At 40.9% G+C, this 20,432-nt stretch overlaps 1 protein-coding gene across 1 annotated transcript in view; it reads right to left on the reverse strand.

The window, feature by feature from the left end:
- Pdzrn4 (PDZ domain containing ring finger 4) overlaps positions 1-19,995 on the reverse strand; it is a 159,806-nt gene extending 139,811 nt beyond the window's left edge. The window contains exon 1 of the mRNA XM_041672118.1: positions 19,757-19,995. Within this exon, the coding sequence (XP_041528052.1) occupies positions 19,757-19,825 (69 nt within the window). The 5' untranslated portion in view covers positions 19,826-19,995. The remainder of the gene's footprint in view (positions 1-19,756) is intronic.
- Positions 19,996-20,432: the final 437 nt, after the last annotated feature.

Below are 20,432 nucleotides of genomic sequence, written 5' to 3' on the forward strand. Positions count from 1 at the left end.
TTTATTAAATCACTTTTGAGGGTAGCCTGTGACATGATACATTCTATCAGCCTCACCTTATAAGGTTCCTCCACCTATCCACACAGAAAACTAAACTTCTAACAGGTAAATATTTGGGGGTACACTTCAGTCACTTATAAACCATAGTACTTCGAAACACACCATCAATCTTCTTGCTTTAGAGAAAGAAAACTCAGGGGCTTCAGGCTGTCCCACATCCCTGCTGCTGGATTTTCAAATGACATGGGCCTGGACAGTTTCCCATGCTTCTGTATACCTCCCTCAGTCATCATTCCCCTTCCTTTCCAGGTTAGCAATTAATTAATTTTGTTTCTGAAGATGCTAAACCCCCATAGAGTCTTGTTTATGACTTGAGTCCATTGTCTTGCCACCGTTCCTTCCATCTAGAAAATATTTCAGCAAACATGGGTGTTTAACCTGACCATCACCACACACTGGATCAATTATTTCTCAGGTTATCAAAAGTTACTATTGATTTTTAATTATTTAAAAGAGCTATATCTGAAATTTATCAATTGAACTATTTTATTTTAATTTAAAACAAATACCATGGTTCTTGTGTCCGAAAAATAAAAAGAATCATGGAGCTTGGGTCCCTAGAAATTAGTTATAAATACATGGCTCAAATGGGTGGAGAAACCAACACTTTATTCTCTTTGATGAAAATGAGGTGGGGGAGAAAACATTATTCATCACTTTGTGGCTTGAGTGTTTCTCTGTTATAAAGTAGGGAGGAGGTTAAGTGTTTGTTTCAGCATCTACTAGAAGGGTTGAAATAAAATCGTCTTTCCAACTTGGAAAATAGCACATATTGCTATGGCACTCCCTTCCCACCTGTAAACACCTGAAGTCAAAGGTATTAGAGGAAGACACAGTGCGTACTTTCAGGGTCATTTTCAGAGATGTCATATTTGAGTTGTACAACTTACATACTACACGTTCATGAGCACAGCACAATCCAAGGCACACCCTTCATGACATAGTCAAGTTAGCCTTACTCCCCACTTTCTGGAGACACTTCCTTTTCTCCAGGAGGGGGCAATGACATAATGAAAATGAAAAGTGTTGAAAGAGATGAAACACATTCACATGAGAATAATGAATTAGACATGGATTCCACAAAGAACACAAGAGTGTATGCAGTAGAATCAGATCCAGGGGGTTTCACACAGATAAAAGCTCATCTATATTCTAAGACAATGGTTCCTCCAGGCTCACCTCTGATTGGTACAAGTGCCACCCTGTCCCTTCACAGTACTAGAAACCTAGGCACAATATTCTACTCAACCTTTTCTTTGGGCTTTTACACTCAATCTATTAAAAAGTAATAATTTTTAATTCTCTGTTCGCCTCTCTTTTTCTCTCTATCCCCACAGTGCCTTACTTTGCTAATTTCTGTTGACTCGATTGATACTTATTGCTTAATACCTAGATGCCAGGAACACTTCTAGTCATAGTGTCTTCACTGATTTCTTTTGTTATTTTGTGACTATCAACAGAAGCAAAGGATTGAGTTGTTGTCCACCTTCAGTTGGTTTCTGTCTTTATAAAATGGGGAAGCACCCTGCTTGCCCTGCTTAGATGAGAACATCTGGGAAATGTAGCCATAGGAAAGAAGACTGAAAACATTTGCAATTGCTAAAGATGTAACCATGAACTCTTCTATAAACTTTCAAAATATGCTGGATAAGAACAAAGCCAACTGGGGTAGAAAAGAGAATGAATGGTTCCAGTTTGGATGATGGTGGGAGGCTTTGGGGGTGTAGCACTGTCTGGGAAAGTGAACTGACATTGTTCTGCAGACATTGAAAAACATGACACTGAAGATTCTGGGGCGAAGAAGCTGATAAACAAACAAAAAATGAACAAGATAATGACAATGGGGCAGAAAGGACCTGGTTGTGGAAAGCAGTTGAGAACTGTGAGAAAGTGGGCTGGTACTAAAAGAAGAAAGAGAATGAGGTGAGGAAGAAAGGTGAAAGAAGTATAGTAGGAAAGGCATTCCAGGCTTCAGCACCTTGCACAGAGTAGGGGTGGGGCAGGCGAGGGACTCAGCTGAGAAAAATGTGGACCCTTCCGTAGAAGTGCAATGGAAAGCCATACTTACAGACAGTGCTTTCCATTAAAATAAAATGGGTTTAATATTGAAACGTAATTCTGAAATATACACATCTTGGTGACAATACTCAATACATATGAAAAAAATACTGATCCACAAAAGTATTTTAGAGGAAAAATACACTGAGAGCTTAGAAGAGGTGGCAGTTCATGACGGTTTCTCCAGATTAGTGTGTGTGACGACTGATGGACAGAGCCCTAACACCCCAGAGATGCTTAAAGAACACACAGTACAAATTGCCATCTGGGTCACCCTACTCCCAGAATGCTATTGTTATCATATTGTTGTATTTGGTTTTGCTGAGAGAGTTGAAAGGCCATCTGATTTTCTCACAATGACCCAAAAAAGGTGGTGGTAGTTTTTTCTGAGTCATGGAGACATGGTTGTCTGCTATGTAAATTTCATGGACCCATGCTTTGTCTCCTCCTAGCTTCATGGCTCAGATTTCTAGCTTTCGTGGTCTGTAACTTATGAAGTGATATGATTGTCTTTTCCGTAGTATTATGTGCCAGATTATTTATTAACCATGTTGTCTATTCAAATTCTTCTAGGGTCTTAAAATCCTTTTACCTTTTTGTGGAATATTTTTAATGTTTGTTTTTGAAATTTATATTTCATCTCAGTCTGTAAAGATGCATTTCATATTTTTTTTGAAATTTTAGTCTCACTAGCAAAACAAGCCACAGAGATCATTTTAAATGCTAAGAGAAAATAACAATTCTGTTATAGACTTGAAGGTTTAAGCATATCGTTTTGATAGTATTGAATATAACTCTTTAACAATGCGCAGACCTGTGTGGCTCAGCATGGTACCCTTTAGCCACATGTGGCTATGACAATTTAAATTAGCTAGAATTAATCAAATCATAGGTTCATGTCTTCAGGTCCACAGGCCACATAGCAGCTGCTAAGCATCCCTTTGTGGCTGTTACACTGGACCACGTGGGTATCGACAGCTTCTTTGACCACAGAAAAGTGTAGCTTACAGTGCTGGCTAACACAATTGTTTCACAGAAGTGAAAAGACTTGCCTCCAGCCTGGATGTTTCCATTTGCCGGACAGCTAGTCCAAGTGTTTGTATGGCATAGGATCATTAGTATTGCTGAAAATGTTGACCAGCCAGGCTAAGCCAATTTGACAGCTGTTCACAGATACACCCCATGGTCAAAGTCCAAGAATAGCTTCTGTCATCCTGTGACCAAGGTCAATAGGGGAGAATGTCTCTTACTTTCCTATCCCCACCCCCAAAAGGCTACATTATCCTTTGAAATTGAAATCATTCCATAGGTCCCTGGGCAGTCAAATTCCCTCAAGGAATTTACCCAAAATAATCTATTTTATATTATTTGTTTAAGTTTGTTTCTGTTTGAACTTTGAAAACAGTAAAACACACACACACACACACACACACACTTTAAAGCCTGTGACTCTCTTATGTCTTCAAAGAAATGCTATTCCTTTGACAGAAACACATGAACCTCTTGGGGGACAAGCAGGGCAGAGGCCAAAGCCCATAGCCACTGCTGCTGATGTCCAGGATTCACTGTGCCTATAACACATTGAATAACATAATTAAACAAATGTTTTTTGAACATTTCAGATATAGCTTGCTGTTCTGCAATTTGTTGAACAGAAAGATAATATTCAACGGATCCAAGAAAAACTTTGGAAGACGGGGCCTTCCAAAATCACGATGGTTTTGGCTTCAGTTTACAATAATGGTAAATTCAATTATCAGCTATCACAGAACATGAAATGAGCCCTTATAAGAGCTCTCAGAATAACATAGAAGGCACCTTATCTTGCTGATTCTGTTCCTAAGACTTCATCAAAATATCTCCTGACTGTAAACCATGTTAGAGCTAAATTCATCTTGCAAAGATCAAACATTCCAGGGCAGTAATTTCTAAAGCTAAATAGACGGAGGCCCCTGTGAGTTGGAGACTGTTTGGTAAACCTGGCTAATTAAAGCACTTAACAAATGAGGAATCCACCCTCTAAATCTCTTGTTGGTACTAGAAAATTCTCATCTGCTCTTTCAGAGGGATAATCAATTGAAGGGCACATTTTTCTTTTCTTTGTTCTTTCCCATCAATTTTAATGGGTACAGGACATCAGTCACACAAAATGTAATGGGACAAGAAGATGGATGAGTACATCTGGTACATCTGATGCCACTAGTCACAAGATGGGGACATCCGGAGGAGTTGACTGTGACAGTGCAGGGTTCAACAGCATGACCCGGACACATTTTGTGAGTGTGGCGGTGTGGCTGTATGACTTTGGATTAGCACTCAGTCACTACACACAATTCATACATTTCCAAAGGTCACGGTTTCAAAGTCATATTCCACACCACTTGCTCTAGTGACACCCTTCAGAAAATGACTTAAACTAAGCACCCAATGGATAAAGAGGAGAAAAATGTACTAACCTTAGGGAGCCCTATCATCCCCCATAAGTGACAAATACCCTTTGGAAGCAATATTTATTATGGCCTAGAAAGGATGCCCCTACTACAAGTTGAATTGGTGTACCCTGAGGCATGCTGAGTGCTGAGATTCCCTCTTCAGAACCAACTACTCTTTCCCTAGGGCTGGGGCACAGGCTGCTGCTGCCTGGCATCTCTGTTCTTAGCTTGAGGGAGTCCCATGGTTCAAAGATGCAACCACTCAATGGGCAAGCACACCCAAGAGCAAGGAAGGCAGCCATACAGAGGCCTGTTTTCCCTGGCTGGAGACTTCTGTAAGGCCAGCTCAGCCTCAGCCTCACCTCATTCTCCACTCCGAGGGATCTCTGCTGAGGCTGACCTTAGTTCTCTAATCTCCCCTGCCCAGTCCTCTCCTCTTGTTGTCCTCTATCTGCTGTTGTCCCTGATGCTGCATGCTGTATATTGTTACCATGCCGAACTTGCACAGGTATAAAGATATTTTATTTGCATTTAATATCTCAGCATATTATGTCTAATATTTTAATAAAAGAGTTAGAGTCTAGTAGAACTTAATGAAAGGTATCAACACATTCCATGTCGGCCTTATTTGCTAGGAATGGTAGGTCATTTCAGAGAACCCAAGGTAACACCAGGACAATATGATCTCTTATTACTACTATTAATGATTATCAAGATATGTTACCAAATAGATAGTTCTTAAGGTTCTGTTTGCCATCTCTCTATTGTTTGTGCATGTTTTAAAGGCAGTGATTTGTTCCAGGATATTAAAACTAAACCTTTATGAAGTAGATCAACAGATGAATCTACAATTCAAATTAGTAAAATTGTTTGCCCCTCTTTTAGAATTTCTCATAATCTCTGGCACCCAGATCATTCTGGCCGGGATGATGTGAAAACTTCAAAGCAGCCAACATAGAGCAAACTTCAAAGGGAGGAGCCAGGTTTGAAATTGTTGGTGGATGCAGCAGAGAATGACAGCTAGGTATTTGTGGTGGGGAGAGAAGGGGGCACACCTGGGAGCAGCTGTGAGCACACCAGTGATGATGGCAGCAATGTGTTCAAAGGCACGGTAGGGACAGGGCCAATGTCAAAGACAGAAATCCGTAGTTTATCAAGAGTATTACTTGGGTATGATCACCTTAGAAATAGCAGACAAGATGTCTGTGTACCCTCTTCCTTCAAAGTCTCGTATTGCTCTCTTAGATCTCAGTTCTCTCACTGCAGAGCAGGGCCTGGTTACCTTGCCCTCTAGAGATGACAGAGACCGTGTGAGAGACAGCAGAGGCAGTTGTAAGAGATTCTTATGTACATTTTGTATCAATGTGCTTTTATTTTAATTTTGACAACTTTTCAATGGTTCGCCTCCAAAATTAGTTAGAAACCTAGACAAATATCTATTCCATGTCAGGCACTCTTAGCTACACTTATTAATATGCTCTTGTGCATGGAGCACTATGTAAAGAAATCTGTAACATTTATACTTTTTGGGAAGGCACTGATCTTGGCTAATATGGTTCTGGAAATGGCTACCCAGCCAGGTAGTCTTCGCCGGTGAAAGAGGAGATTATTTTTCTGGGGCAACTACACCAAGCTTTTATATAAATATATTTAACGGGAACTATCCTGGCCCACTTTTCAATTGTATCTACTAACTTTGCTCAATAGAATATTGATTTAATGATGAATAAAACATAACTTTTTAACTTAAGTTTTAAGAAAAGTTTTGTAAAGTTTGGATAAATGTACCCCAAACAGGGGTATTACCTTTACATGTAGTTCCTCAAATTGTTACCATTGATAAAACAGTAAAGCATTACCCTCCCTCTGCCCCTCCTGATTGTCCTGGGCTAGGGTGAGCTTCTGCTTTGACAAAACAAATATGCTTGGCATTTTTCTAGCAATTATCTCAGAGTTAATATTCATGGGATAGGAAAGTTAACCTTGGATTTAATACACAAATGACTACCCTTTCTGAATATCCTACATAAAGTTATCTTATGTAGGCCGTATGTAAAGTATCATGTGTGGGCCATGAGCCAATCCTGCAAAGCTAGATTTATGCTTGCTCTTTAAGGTAGGTTAGCTTCATTTTAACTACAATCTTCATGGACTCAAAAATCCTGGCTCCTAAAATCATGGCTTTAATAAGAATAGTCTGCTGTTCTTGGAAAAATACATTCTTAAATTGAATTATTACTTATAATTAATATTACTTATACCTTAAATTTTTAAAAAATATTTTCAGCCTTTGTTTTCTATGACTTTAATTAACATGCTAGCAATGAATAAATTTTCACAACAGTGCTAGGACAACTGAAGCCCAAAGGCAGCATCATTAAGGGAATTGCAGGAGGTTTGCAGCTTATTTTACACCATCACCTTAAGTTCTTGTTAACCCGCAGGTGAGCATGTGTAAAGATAAATAGTTCAACAATCCAAGCACATGTTACTATTTCATTAATGGCTATAAATCATTAAAATAAAACAAACATATTAAACTACTCTTATACCAAATATCTTATTACATTTTCCAGCATAGAAGGAAGCAAAAGAAAAATTATGGCAGATATTAAATCAATAATCAATTCATTTACTCATACACAAAGTAATGCATTTTTATTATATAAAAATGAAACATGTCCTATTTTAAGCACTCGATTTAAATGTCCATCTATAGAACAGCAGATCATCACACAAAGCTACCTGAGACCTGTATCTCGTTTTGTCCTCCAGATCCAGTGTTGCCTTTCTCAGCAGCTGTTGGTACAGCCTATATTACTAGATACATCTGGACGGAGGAGGCCAAAACCTCATCTCATTTGGCTTCTGTGTCACCTTCACCACACCATTCTGTTGACATCATTTAGTGACATGTCCTAGACTTAAGAAACACTGTCAGGGTAGTAGGTATGACCCTCACAATGCAGAGAGAGAGAGAGAGAGAGAGAGAGAGAGAGAGAGAGAGAGAGAGAACAGAGTAGTCCTGGAGGCCACTGAAAATCATGTGGATATAAAGTGAACATTTAGTATTGCATATTTTGGAAAGAGAAAAATAAGTTTACTCATTTCAAGTATTCCAGGAAGGCTGCTTGGGAGAAATGATGCCGGACTTCTACCTGAGGAATTCTACCACATAGTTGGAGGGTACTGGGGATGCCTCTCCTCTTCCTACCACATAGTTGGAGGGTACTGGGGATGCCTCTCCTCTTCCTACCACATAGTTGGAGGGTACTGGGGATGCCTCTCCTCTTCCTACCACATAGTTGGAGGGTACTGGGGATGCCTCTCCTCTTCCTACCACATAGTTGGAGGGTACTGGGGATGCCTCTCCTCTTCCTACCACATAGTTGGAGGGTACTGAGGATGCCTCTTCTCTTCCTACCACATAGTTGGAGGGTACTGGGGATGCCTCTCCTCTTCCTAGATCAGTGTTCCTTAACCTTCCTAATTTGGTGACCCTTTATTATGGCTCCCTGTTATGGTAACACTCAACCATAAAATTACTTTTGTTGCTACTTTATAAACGTAATTTTGCAGCTCCTATGGATCGTAATGTGAATATCTGATATGCTGGATATCTGATATGTGACCTCTGTGAAACAGTTCAATCATCAAAGGGTTGAGGTCAACAGATTGAAAACTGCCATCCTAGACGAAGCTTGTATTAGGTACCTGCTTCTGCTCAGACACCATGTAAAATAGTGACATTGCCAGCTTGCAGTTGAGCTAAGCCCAAACAGAACTATCTGACTGTGTTTAAACTTTGGAGTTCTGCTGCAGAGGAGGGTTGAGAGGAGCGAGAGACTCTGGGTTGGCTCAGAGAAGACTTCATGAGGCAAACCTGGATTGAGTCATGAGAACTAAGGGGTTTGTTTTTGTTTCATTTATTTATTTATTTATTAAAGATTTCTGCCTCCTCCCCGCCACTGTCTCCCATTTCCCTCCCCCTCCCCCGAGCAAGTCCCCCTCCCTCATCGGCCCGAAGAGCAAACAGGGTTCCCTGACCTGTGGGAAGTCCAAGGACCACCCATCTCCATCCAGGTCTAGTAAGGTGAGCATCCAAACTGCCTAGGCTCCCCCAAAGCCAGTACGTGCAGAAGAATCAAAAACCTTCACCAACCCCACAACTGACAAAGGTCTGATCTCCAAAATATATAAAGAACTCAAGAAACTAGACCGTAAAAGGCTAATCAACCCAATTATAAAATGGGGCACTGAGCTGAACAGAGAATTCTCAACAGAAAAAGTTCAAATGGCCAAAAGACACTTAAGGTCATGCTCAACTTCCTTAGCGATCAGGGAAATGCAAATCAAGACAACTTTAAGATACCATCTTACACCTGTCAGAATGGCTAAAATAAAAAACACCAATGATAGCCTTTGCTGGAGAGGTTGTGGAGAAAGGGGTACACTCATCCATTGCTAGGGGTTTGTTTTTTAAACAAGTTTAGACACTGTAGGCAAAAGAGATTTGGGTTGAATGACCATAAATGGGAAAATTCATTTTAATTACAAATAGGGGTTTACAGTTGGGTTTGGCTAAAATGTGGGCTGTTAAGAAAGAATGAAGAAAGAATGTTAAGAAAAAATGAAGAAGAATGTATAGTCAGATATAAAGTCAGGAAAAACAGTCAGTCTCTCATATTAATAATCTTTCATAGAATTTCATAGAGGATAGAATTTGATTTAAATGAGTCAAAGAAATGGTGATTGGTGAAAGGTCATGGAAAATATATTTTCTCTCCTTACACCAGAAGAGGATGTAGGGTGGATCCATTGAATGAAAACTTTGAATAGTTTTTCTTATCCCTTTTCTTCCCTTGTTTCTCTCTTCCATGCCACGCTACATCATCCTCTTTGTTTGTGGTGGGGTCTTGCTACACTGTGCTCAAACTCTTGATTATCTGTCTCAGCCTCCCAAGTGCTGGGCTACAGACTTGCACCATCACACTTGACTCCTGCCTTTTCTCCTTCTTACTCAGATATTTCCCAAAGGCTCATTGTATGCCACATGCCCAATAGCTGGGGATCAAGTCAAAAGGAATGGAGCGTGTGGTTTTGTAATAATCTTAACATGGATGCGACGATGAGCTAGATCCTTATTTGAAATTCAAGGTGTTCCCCTTGCTAGCAGTATGAATTTGTTTTAAGTTTGCCTTGTGTTTCTGTTTCCTTGCCTGTAGAATGGGTACAGTGTTATCTATTCCCCCCAAGGTAATTATTAGATTGAAATAAGATTAAAACTAAAAGAGCTAGTCATTATGGCATTCTGGGAATAAGCTATGCCCTCTAAACGTATCATCTCATTTAATCCTTAATGAAACTCTTCAAGGTTCATATTAATCTATTATATAATGGCTAATGAAGTTATATAACAAAATTACAAAGGCAGGGCTGTTTAATATTTGGCAATATACCTCAAGAGACAACTAAGAAGAACATTTTCACTGAGGTCACCCTTGCCTAGGTGAAGCCAACTTCAAACACTAGAAACATGAGTCACTAAGTACAGACAATGCTCGAGGAATAGACGATACACTCATCTACTGCTGATTAGTTTGGCATACATGTATTTCTTCAAGTTAAGTGTGAAGCAATCAATGTTTCCACATGTTCTATGATCTGACTTGCCTGTCTCTGGTTGTATCCTTTGGCCATTTATTTTGCAAGGTAAGGCTGTCAGTCCTTATCTCATACCTGACTTCAGTCAAGCTTTCCTTCCCATCTTCCTAAGGATGTGCCCTACAAGTCATCTTCCCATGACTGTTTTCTGTCTTATAATAGATCTTAAACTGCAAATGCCTTTAATTTATTCGACTTACAGGAGGAACAGGAGTGGAACCTGGACTTTAGCTCTTAACAAAGACTATCCTGTTATGATCGCACAGTAATTATCGCCATGTTGCTCCCCAAAGTTCCTTAGACTGCCTGTCCGATGTAGAAATGCCCTTCACAGCATGCCATGGTGTCAAGGTCAGCCTGGGACATCACAATGGCATCATGATGATATGCTCCTTGAAGACTACCTTTTGGACTTATCTTTCTGTGTATTCTTCATACAATCTATTAGAATGTTGAACACAATGCAAGTATGGCATAAATATACTCTCTCAAACTTTTGTTTTAACTTAAAAAGCTAATATGAACATTGACTACAATGATTGGTTCTTCATTTGTGGTTTATCAAACTGTAGTGTTTCAGAAATTCCTCTTTGCTAACATATCTTGAAGCATCACTTTGTTAAATAAAGGAACCTGAAGCTGATTCTTGTGAGACTTGGGAGTGAGTGATTAGTTCAGAAAAATATCTAATTGAGATGAGAGAAAGGTTTTTGCTGTTGTTGTTATTGGTTTTTTTTTTTTTTAAGCTACAGAGTTTTTCTACAGAGCTACATAAGGCAGTAGGGAGAAAGGGCTTTCCAATGGCCTAAAGAACCATAAGACAAGATGTACAGCTTGTTACAGAATGGCACACATTAGCAATTAGATGTTATATGTGGAAACACAAGAGAGCACAGAGAACATGGGGCTGCTACAGCTTAAGACTTTTATTGAAGGAACAAGAAACTCTTCTTTTTAAAGCTTGTATTCTATAGTGGAAGAGATGGGATTAGGAAAGAAGAAACTACTATGGAATAAGGAAGGACAAGAGGCAGGTTATATGATGACTTTAAAAATGGGTCTTTAGGAGACACATCTGGGCCTCCATTATCACAGCTACCACTCAGTGGTTTCTCAGTCTGTGGGTCACAAGAATGATGCTGAATCTTCTGAAGATGCTTGGTCTAGGATGAGTAAAGGTGAATGATGTTGGTGAACAATGAACTAAGGGCAAAGACTCTGCTCTGGCTCCTGTTCCCAGCCGTGAATCCTGATCAGTTCCAAAGCACAGATCAATCCCAGAACCACAACCCAGGGCCTCTTCTTGATTACCTACTGATTTAATTCTGCTGCCTTCCTTCATCATTTAGGAAGATTGATTGAGCACCCAATTAAATGACTTGTGAAGATTCAATATGTGAGGATCTACTCATATAAAATGAATGTACTGAACGCTGATTGCTGTAGAAGGATTTTTCACTATCAATTAATCTTTATACTTAATTACTTAACTCGTATAAAGTTAAGAAACTACTATTTGCTAAAGATATGCAATCATTTGTTACTAGCTAACGTGGCTGGAAATGAATAATAATTGTACATATGTTAAGTAATTATGCAAACAGCATAATATATTTCAGAATTATATTCAATAAAAATTGAACATAAAGAGTTTTCTTATTAGATTATCCTACTCACCTAAACAGCTCAAACAGTTTGAATAGTACAATATTTTGGCATTCCAATAAGATCAGTTTTCAGTAACACGTCTCTCCTATGTGTAACCTAACAAGGAAAATGTTTTCACCTAAATTGCTATGCAATTAGAGATGGCTGACCTCCAATGTCTAGATCAATTAAGTAAATGGCAGGAATTTAAAGTAATAATATACATTTTAGTAATATGTGATATTTTGATCTTTCCAGTAGGAGAAGACACTTTACTTATTAAATTTATATAAATTAAGTAGAATTACTAAAATATTTTTAATTTTTTTCTTGCATTTACTTATTTGTATATTTTTATGTGTGAATGTGTGTGCACATGTGTGCCAGCCACAGTATGTGTGGGTGTGTGCATGTAGAGATGAGAAAGCAACCTTGGTTCAGTTCACTCTACCATGGGTTCCAGGGGTCAAATGCAGGTCGTCAGGATTGGTGGCAGTCACCTTTAACGGCTTAGACATCTTGCTGATTTTCAAATTATTTATTTTCATAAAAAGTCTTTTATAAAACTAACACTGAAGTGTTTTTAAACGCCTTGAATTAAAGAGGGTCTAGATAAAGGAACTATGATAACTTTCGTGGTACAGAGGATTGAACCCACGCTCTTGGACATAGTAAGCAAGCGTCTTGCCACTGAGCTGTTCTCCCTATGCTCCATACTGACCTCACCACTATCTGAACATGGTGGCTAGAGATCTTAATTTTAAAAGAAAAGCAAAAAATTTTCAACTTTAATCATTGCAATCTTTAAGTGATTTTGCAATCAAAAGAGAAAAGCTACACTCACATGTTAGCAGATTATATCTGATAATCTGCCATCGCTGAACTCCAGGGATGTATGGCCTACCCACCTTGTTGTTGAATCTGTTTCTGGATTTTTCTTTCACATTTTCATGCTACCATGCTCTGTCATCACCAGGTCAGGTGCCCCACTCTGAGACAGAATGAAGTGTGTTTCTTTCTAAATGTAACCCATGACGAGTTTGGGCAGGGGCCGGAAATGGGACTGGGCCACAGGGCTGAACTGTGAAGTAGAACCACCAACCGCTGCAAGGAACACCTCGGTTCAAATGACATTCACAAGGTTCCAGGTCTCACCAAGATGGCCAGCTGTTTGTATGTTTTATATTTTCATCAGTCATCTCCGGATGTGGGGCTTCCAGGAAGAGCAGTGACCTTGGGTATATGGTTCTCTGTAGCCAAGAAGCCCACGAAGGGGCCTACAGAAACATCTTTAGCCACCTGGACTTCCAGGAACTCGGACCAATGGTTCTTCCAGAGAGGGGCTGTGTAACACGTGGCAAGTACCCTGTGCCCTTCCCCATCACCCCAAAGCACTGCCTGTGCTGGCTGCTTTCTAGAACTCCTTCCTCTTAGCTCCTCCCACAAGTCAAGTCATTCTCAGCCCACAAGTTTTGTTTTCTGCTTTCCTTTTTTCTCCTTTGTTGTTTCTAGGTTGTGTCTTCATGACTCATCCATAATTCTCCCCCGTTCTATGTTCTTCCCTCTTGCCTGGGCACCTTCAACAGTGGTTTATGCCAAAGTTTTGCTTATGCTATTTGCTATTCCACTTTTCGGGGGGGGGGACCATGAATGAGCCCAGAGGTCACATCCACAGATTTCTTTCCATTCCTAGGACTTACTTTGCTTCTCTTACTGCTCTCTGTCAGCGTGAGCACATACAGAGTCTCATAAACCAGACTACCTATTGACTTTTTTTTTTCACCTGAACTCCACGTTTTCCTCTTCACTTGTTCTTTCTCCATTGACTGACTGACTGACCCTTGGCAATGGCTTCCTAGTGGATTTCTCTTGATGTATTCTTGCTGAAACATACCATCCACCAGTCTAAAACACACAGCAAACCTCTCACTGCTTTCTCTCCCTTCCTCCATCCAGAAAAAGAAGAAGGAGAAGGAGGAGGAGAAGGAGAAAAAGAAGACAGAGAAAAAGGAGAAGAAGAGGAAGAGGAAGAGGGAGAGGAGGAGGAGGAGGAGAAGGAGGAGGAGGAAGAGGAAGAGGAGGAGAAGGAGAAGAAGAAGAAAAAGAAGAAGAAGAAGAAGAAGAAGAAGAAGAAGAAGAAGAAGAAGAAGAAGAAGAAGAAGAAAGAGAAGAGCAGGAGGAAGAGGAAAAGTAGGAGACAAAGAATACAGGGAGCTCTCCAGTTTGGTCTCACCTACTCTCAGGCCATGTCTTGAGTCCTCCTGCCTCTTTAAGTTTTTAAACACTTGCTTAGAGTTCTCCTATACCAGATGCTTCACAAGCCACTGCCTGTTTGTCATCTCTGAGGAGTTCTTCTATTATTCCATTTTCAGTTTTCCTCTGTGTTCCCCTGTTCCCCATCTGCCATTCTGACACCTTTGCACCCCTCTAGCCACCCATCAGCGAATCTGTTGATTTCATGCTTCACTCAAAGCGTTATCAAACACTACACTTATGCTTCCCCTCTGCTGTCAGTCTCAAAAGTAAGGACTCTTGAAACTTTTCTCGTGTTCCCATTCACAAAGGCTAGGGCTTGACATATATTTAAGAAGACACTGTTTGCAGAAAGCTTATTGAATTGAATAGCATGGGCAGAGTCCTGTCTCCTGTTGGACAATCACAAAGTGAGACGTTAGTCGAATCTGTCATCATTTATTCTTCATGTAAATAAAATGGAGGTTTACTACAGGGGTGTATCAGAAGCAAATGAGATCACTTTGACAAACAAGTACTTATTCTTTGGGCTTCTCTTTCCTTAAAACCCACCTATTTGATTTCTCCGAAGTCCCTGATTCTTGCGTGTGGCTGGAGTTTTATAGTTAACACTATGCCTTAGGCTCCTCAATCTAAGCAAAGCACCATGTATCTCTTTCCACTGCAATCCCATTACTAATGATCTGTTTTCTAGACTACATTTGTGACTCTGAAAAATATATTAAATGAACCTCCAATCTCTTGTTCTTGGTGGCTGCCCTTGGTCTACGCAGCTTCCTGGTATGTGGCTGTGAATGGGGCAGTTTGATTCTAAGGCTGTGGGTTAGCAAGGCATCCTAGCTCATAAGAACACAGGAGCCTGACCTGCCTTCTGTGGGCTTCCACTTCCATAGGAAGGTGACCATGCTACCAGCAGACACAGGGAAGGGGTTCTAATGGTACACAGAATCTACAAGGACCCTGAGAACCCTGAAGGGACACTAGCCCACTTGAGCACGTGGCTCTGAGAGCTCTTGCCTTTCTTCCCAATTCCCTCTGCCATGCTAAAATCATTGCATCCCTAAAGCTAGCCACCAAGGTCTATTCCCTTATTTGGCCAATCCCTCCTCCTGCTACTGACTACCAAGTTCCAGCTATCAAAGTATTGAAGTCCAGCAATCAAAAGCCCCCTTAATCTGCCCAATTAAAACTAAACACCTCATCCTAACATGGGGTTTCCCCTTGTACCTTTATAAACTGCCATTTTCCTATGTGCCATGTCTGTCTGTCTGTCTCTTCTCTATCTAGAGTCAGTGCTTTGTCCCTCCAGGACAAATAACCCTGCCCTGTTTCCCTTGTTCCTACCCTCTTTCCCTTGTCTGCTGTCTTTTATCTTTGTCTCTTTTTCCCTGCCCTCTGTCCCTGTGGGGCAAATAAACCTCCTTTGAATGGAGAACTTGGTCTTGCGGTATCTTGAGCCAACATGTTCCCTACAACTTGAGGGGGGCAGCCAACTAATTGATTCTAAAGTCGATATTCTTAGAGCAATGGCAGAGAGAATAAATAAGAGGTATGGTGAGGAGAAGGGAGCCAGAATGACAAAGAAGTATAATCGTCTGCATGGCCACTGTGTGAATAAGCACATTGATAGCTCTTTCCAGCTAGTGGTCCTGAAAGCAATGAGACTAGGGTTTGGAAATGCCGTGAGAGTTGGTAAGAAGTCCCCACTTGGGCTTGCATACTGTGAGACAAAAAGAGGTATCTCAAGGTTCCCCGACAGGTCCCAGAGAAAGGTAACTACGAACGAAACTATATGGATTTGAGAAACACTGTAGGCTAGAAAAGACGGTATCATATTAACACTAAAACCTATGGGCAACGGGGCCAGTGAGACAGCTCAGTACTTGTTGCCATGCCTGGTGGCCCGAGTTGGATCCCCAGAAAACACGTGGTAGAAGACCAACCCCAAGATGTCCTCTGACCACCACATATGGCCTAGTCCAAACCCGCCTGACCATAAACACGGACAGGCAGACAGACATGACCACACAACAAATAAACAAGCAAAGTTCTTAAAAGATGGGAAAGGGCTACCGGTTCTGGAGAGAGTGCCCAGGACTGTGCTTCAAACACAGGAAGTGATCATTTGGGTTAGGTTTTAATTTTGTTTTTGAGCCAGGCTACTACACTGTAGTCAAAAAAATCCTCAAACTCACAGCAACCCTCCTGCTTCAGCCTCCAAAACACTTGAATGATAGGCATCAGTCCCATGCCCAGTGGCGTTTGTGTTGCTCTCTGTTCAGGCTATGTCCAGTTCATGTGGCAGATACATGGATGCAAGCACGTGAGGAGAGAGACCTCTTTGCTGTGCCCAGTTATTCAGATAAATAAAATACCCAGTCTTATATAAAAAAAAATATCCCTTCAAAAGAGAGCAGGGTCACGGCCCTGACTCTGTACAGAGACCCACACCACCTTCTGGCTTCCTGAGGTTGAAGGCAAGTCCTTTTCTTTTCTCTCAGTTGACAAGTAAGAACAGAGCTTTGAATAGTTCCCTTATCAACATTAAATGGCATCTTTCATAAACACCTTTTGTGGCAAGAACGTGGTCTTTGAAACATTTACTCCACTTTGCTCACTGCTACTAGGTATGCCACTGATACTTTTATCATTCAGTCAATCAGAAAGTTACACTTAGTTTATACGAACAACAAGGCTAAGAATCCATTAGATTAAGCACCAATGTTGGCTGTCACTCAAGAGAACAGGTGCTAATAGGGACAGAAATGCCTGACCAGCTTCAGCCAGCACTGGCATGGTGCAGGTGGTCATTTAATCACATTAATATAAAATGGGCAATTCGGCTTTTGTCAATAGAAGGTCGTTGTTTGAAGCACCCACTTACTAATTCTTAAGAGGTTAATGAATAACCAACTTTGCATAAAATAAATCACTGTAGGAAAACAGTCGTGCCCAGGCACACGTAAAAGTTAGCAGATGAAAGGTAAATGACACTGTTTAGTGGGAAGGTCACCTTATCTGTCTTCAGTCACCATGGTGGCTTCATACAAGACCCTAACCCACCCAACCCCAGCTGAAAATAATTTTCTTGAGGTGGCATTCCATCTCTTCTGCCAACTGAAAGCCTTGGCTCTTTTTGTAAGAGCAAAGATAAAAAAAAAAAATCACCCAAATATAAAAGACATCATCTGCCACCCGACTATGTAACCCAGGCTGCCTCAGCTAGGCTCCTCAGCGAACACACTACCTCTTTTCCTGCAATCATAACCCTGTTCTATTCGGTCTGCTTATCAGCTCACTAAATCCAGAGAGGAAATGTGAAAAGTTCAAAACCGTAATGATCCTATCATAAAGAAGCATGCATCTTGCTGGCTTAGGAATACACATTAGGTATTCACTGCTAATTTTGAATCATCACACCCTGCCCTCCCCGCCCCCACATAAACCAGAATTTTCCTCAGCTCTACAAAATTCCAAAGAAACAAAGATGCAGGTGAGATGGGAATGGCAGGAATACAAACATAGAGTTTGGGGGCAGCCCGGGGTTCATGCTTCATCTCAATGCAGTTGCTAGAAACCGGACTCCACTCTCAGGGAGGTTCTGTGAATTGTATTGTCTCTTAAGGGGGGGGGGGGCAGCTATGTGCCCTCCCAAACACCTGGGCAAAACCCTGCAGACTTTCATGTGTGTTCTAAGCTGCCTTTTCTCGCAATAAAAACAGGAGGTAGTTCGCAGCCCAGTCGTGTATTATATGAGCTTATCACTGCTTTCCTTTGATATCTTATCTATCCATTAACTCAATAGAAAGAGGCGGCAAAGCTGGGGATGCGCTGCAGGAAGACCCCTCTTGGAAAACGCAGGCAAGACCTTTAAGCAGAGGTTTTAACTTATCTGGTGAAAGCCAGTTAAATGGAAGCTAATCCTTCATTTCACCCTTTTATTAAAGACCATAAGTACTACAGCTTGGGAGTAGAGAGAATAAAATAAATGGACGGAGAAGTGGGGCAGAGGCAATAAGGAAGGAGGCTTAGCTGTTTGCTCAAGGTTTGGGAAGCACTTGAAGGTAAAACTCCCAGAGAAGCAGACTCAAAATCCATAACAAAGGCTCCTGCTTCAGAGAAAGTGACTGCCTGCTGGATGCAGGAACCCTGCCCTTCCGAGGGATATAAACATCATATGCCAGGCATAATTGGGGGTGTGAGTTACCACCACCGCCGCACTATGCTTCTATATGTTTTGGAATTGAGGTGTAAAAACCACCACCAACAGAAAGATGAGCCCCCTTCCCTGCTCCTGGACCACAGAAAACCAACACGGGAAGTCCAACTCTAAGAAGCAAACTAAAGGAGAGTGCTCCACCTGGAGACTGTTTTCAAGCATCAAAGGCAAGCGTCCTGGAACCTGCTTTCCTTTAGCCCCCACTTGCAAGTTTATAGGTTTTCTTTTTTAAAGGAAAGCCAAAGGTATTGCCCCCCGGTGTAATTAACAATGTTAATCTTCTTTTTCCTCTCTCTGGTGATAAAGGAATCTTTTTTTTTTATATTTAATTAATGTAGAGGATCATTTTGGAAAGTGCCTAATGAGCCTCTGATCACATTACCATGAAAATGTGCATTAACATTGCAACTGAGGAGGCTGTTTCATGTGTAGCAAATCCACTTTGTAATTAGCCCACTGTGAAATGAATCACGTCTGGGGGACTCAGAGGGAGCCAGGAGGCAGTGGGCACTTGGCTACTGCTGGGCCATAGACCACCAACATCCCAAACATTGCCTTTTCAGCAGCAACACTCTCTAAAGACAGAAGTGGTCCTAGGCTAGAAAATAAACTTTATTTTGCCAGATGAGACATTTGCATGTGAACGCCACTTAAAAAAATAGTCAACGAATAGAGTTACATTAACAATATAGAAGCTGTCCAGTTTCCTTATGTTTTAGCCAGAAAAGCCCTCAGATATGCACTGAAGAGATGCTTAAATTTCTAAGATTTTTTTCCTGAGTCAACACATGCACCCGGTAACAAGCCCTTGCAATTAATTTATAGTGCTAAACACACAGAAAATAGTGCAAGGATGCAAGAATAGAAGATAAAAAAAATTCCTTGTTATCTTTCTTAAGACATGTCATGTGGTTTCCTTTATACAAAAATACCAAGTCTTAAACCAAAACAAAAAAATGTCTCATTAACCAGATAATTTCCTCTGGCTAACCAGATTTGGCAAGAAACTTTTCCTGTCTATTCAAAATCACTGAGACCACAGACCTATTAACTCCCAGTACTTATGCAGACAATGATACAATTGATTTTCAAATGTCAACATGATCTCAAAACCAAAGAGTTCTCTCAAAAGATTACAGTCAGCGACCCCAGAGCTGTTCCTCTGACTTGACAGACATCTTGGCAGCAGATACCCAAAATGTTAAAAGACTCCCACAGGAAGTCATCTGAAGGGGGAGTGGCAAGGAAACGAAGAACTGCCACCCAAACCTCAAATAAAAAAACTCCCAAACAGCAAGTCTGCCCTCGATTCCGAAACGCACTTGAAAGACAAAAAAATCAAGCCAGCCAGACATCATTTCCCTTTGCTCAGATGAACACAAAGCCTGGCTGCTTCAGCTGCTGCCTGCAGAGCTGCACTCACCTGGGAAACTTCGTACAGGAGTTTGTAGTGTTCCTCTCTTTTCTGAAAAGTGCACAAATTGCAGCCCATTCTAGGAAGCCGGGAGAGAGCACAAATCTTCGAGCTTCCCCAGAACGGCAAGGCAAGTGAACTGAAAGGGAATCACCCTCCAGACTTGAGTACTGTTTATCATCAGTCACTTCGGTCCAGAAACAGACGAACCGCTGTGAGCTGAGAGCAGAAGCCGGGAGTGCATGCTCTCTGCCTTCCCGAAGTATCTTGCACTCAGCAATACACACAGAGTTTCCAGTCAGTTCATGGCAACACTCCCCCTGTCTCCGCATCAGTGCACATGACTACACAGATTCCAGCTCATGAATATTAATAGGGCCTCATTGATTATTTATGACAGAACATGTTAGCAGGGTGGGGTGTCATAGCTGCTGCTGATGACAGATGAATATTCACTAATTAAGAAGCAAATGTAGTGTGGTTAAACAAAATTCACTTGTGTCAATACCATCTCTGTTTATTAAGGATAGAGGGGTTGAACATGGGGCATTTAAAAAGATCATACATTTAATTCCTCCATTGATATAAGCTTCTAATATGGTCATAAAAATTGAGAAACAGAAATTACTTAGTTTGCAACTCCATGTTTTGCAACAAAGAAATATTTTCAACGTTAGTTAATATA

Source organism: Microtus oregoni, unplaced genomic scaffold (genome assembly GCF_018167655.1).
Source record: "Microtus oregoni isolate MIOR12 unplaced genomic scaffold, Mior012 000022F_ref0000154, whole genome shotgun sequence".
Taxonomy (NCBI): domain Eukaryota; kingdom Metazoa; phylum Chordata; class Mammalia; order Rodentia; family Cricetidae; genus Microtus; species Microtus oregoni.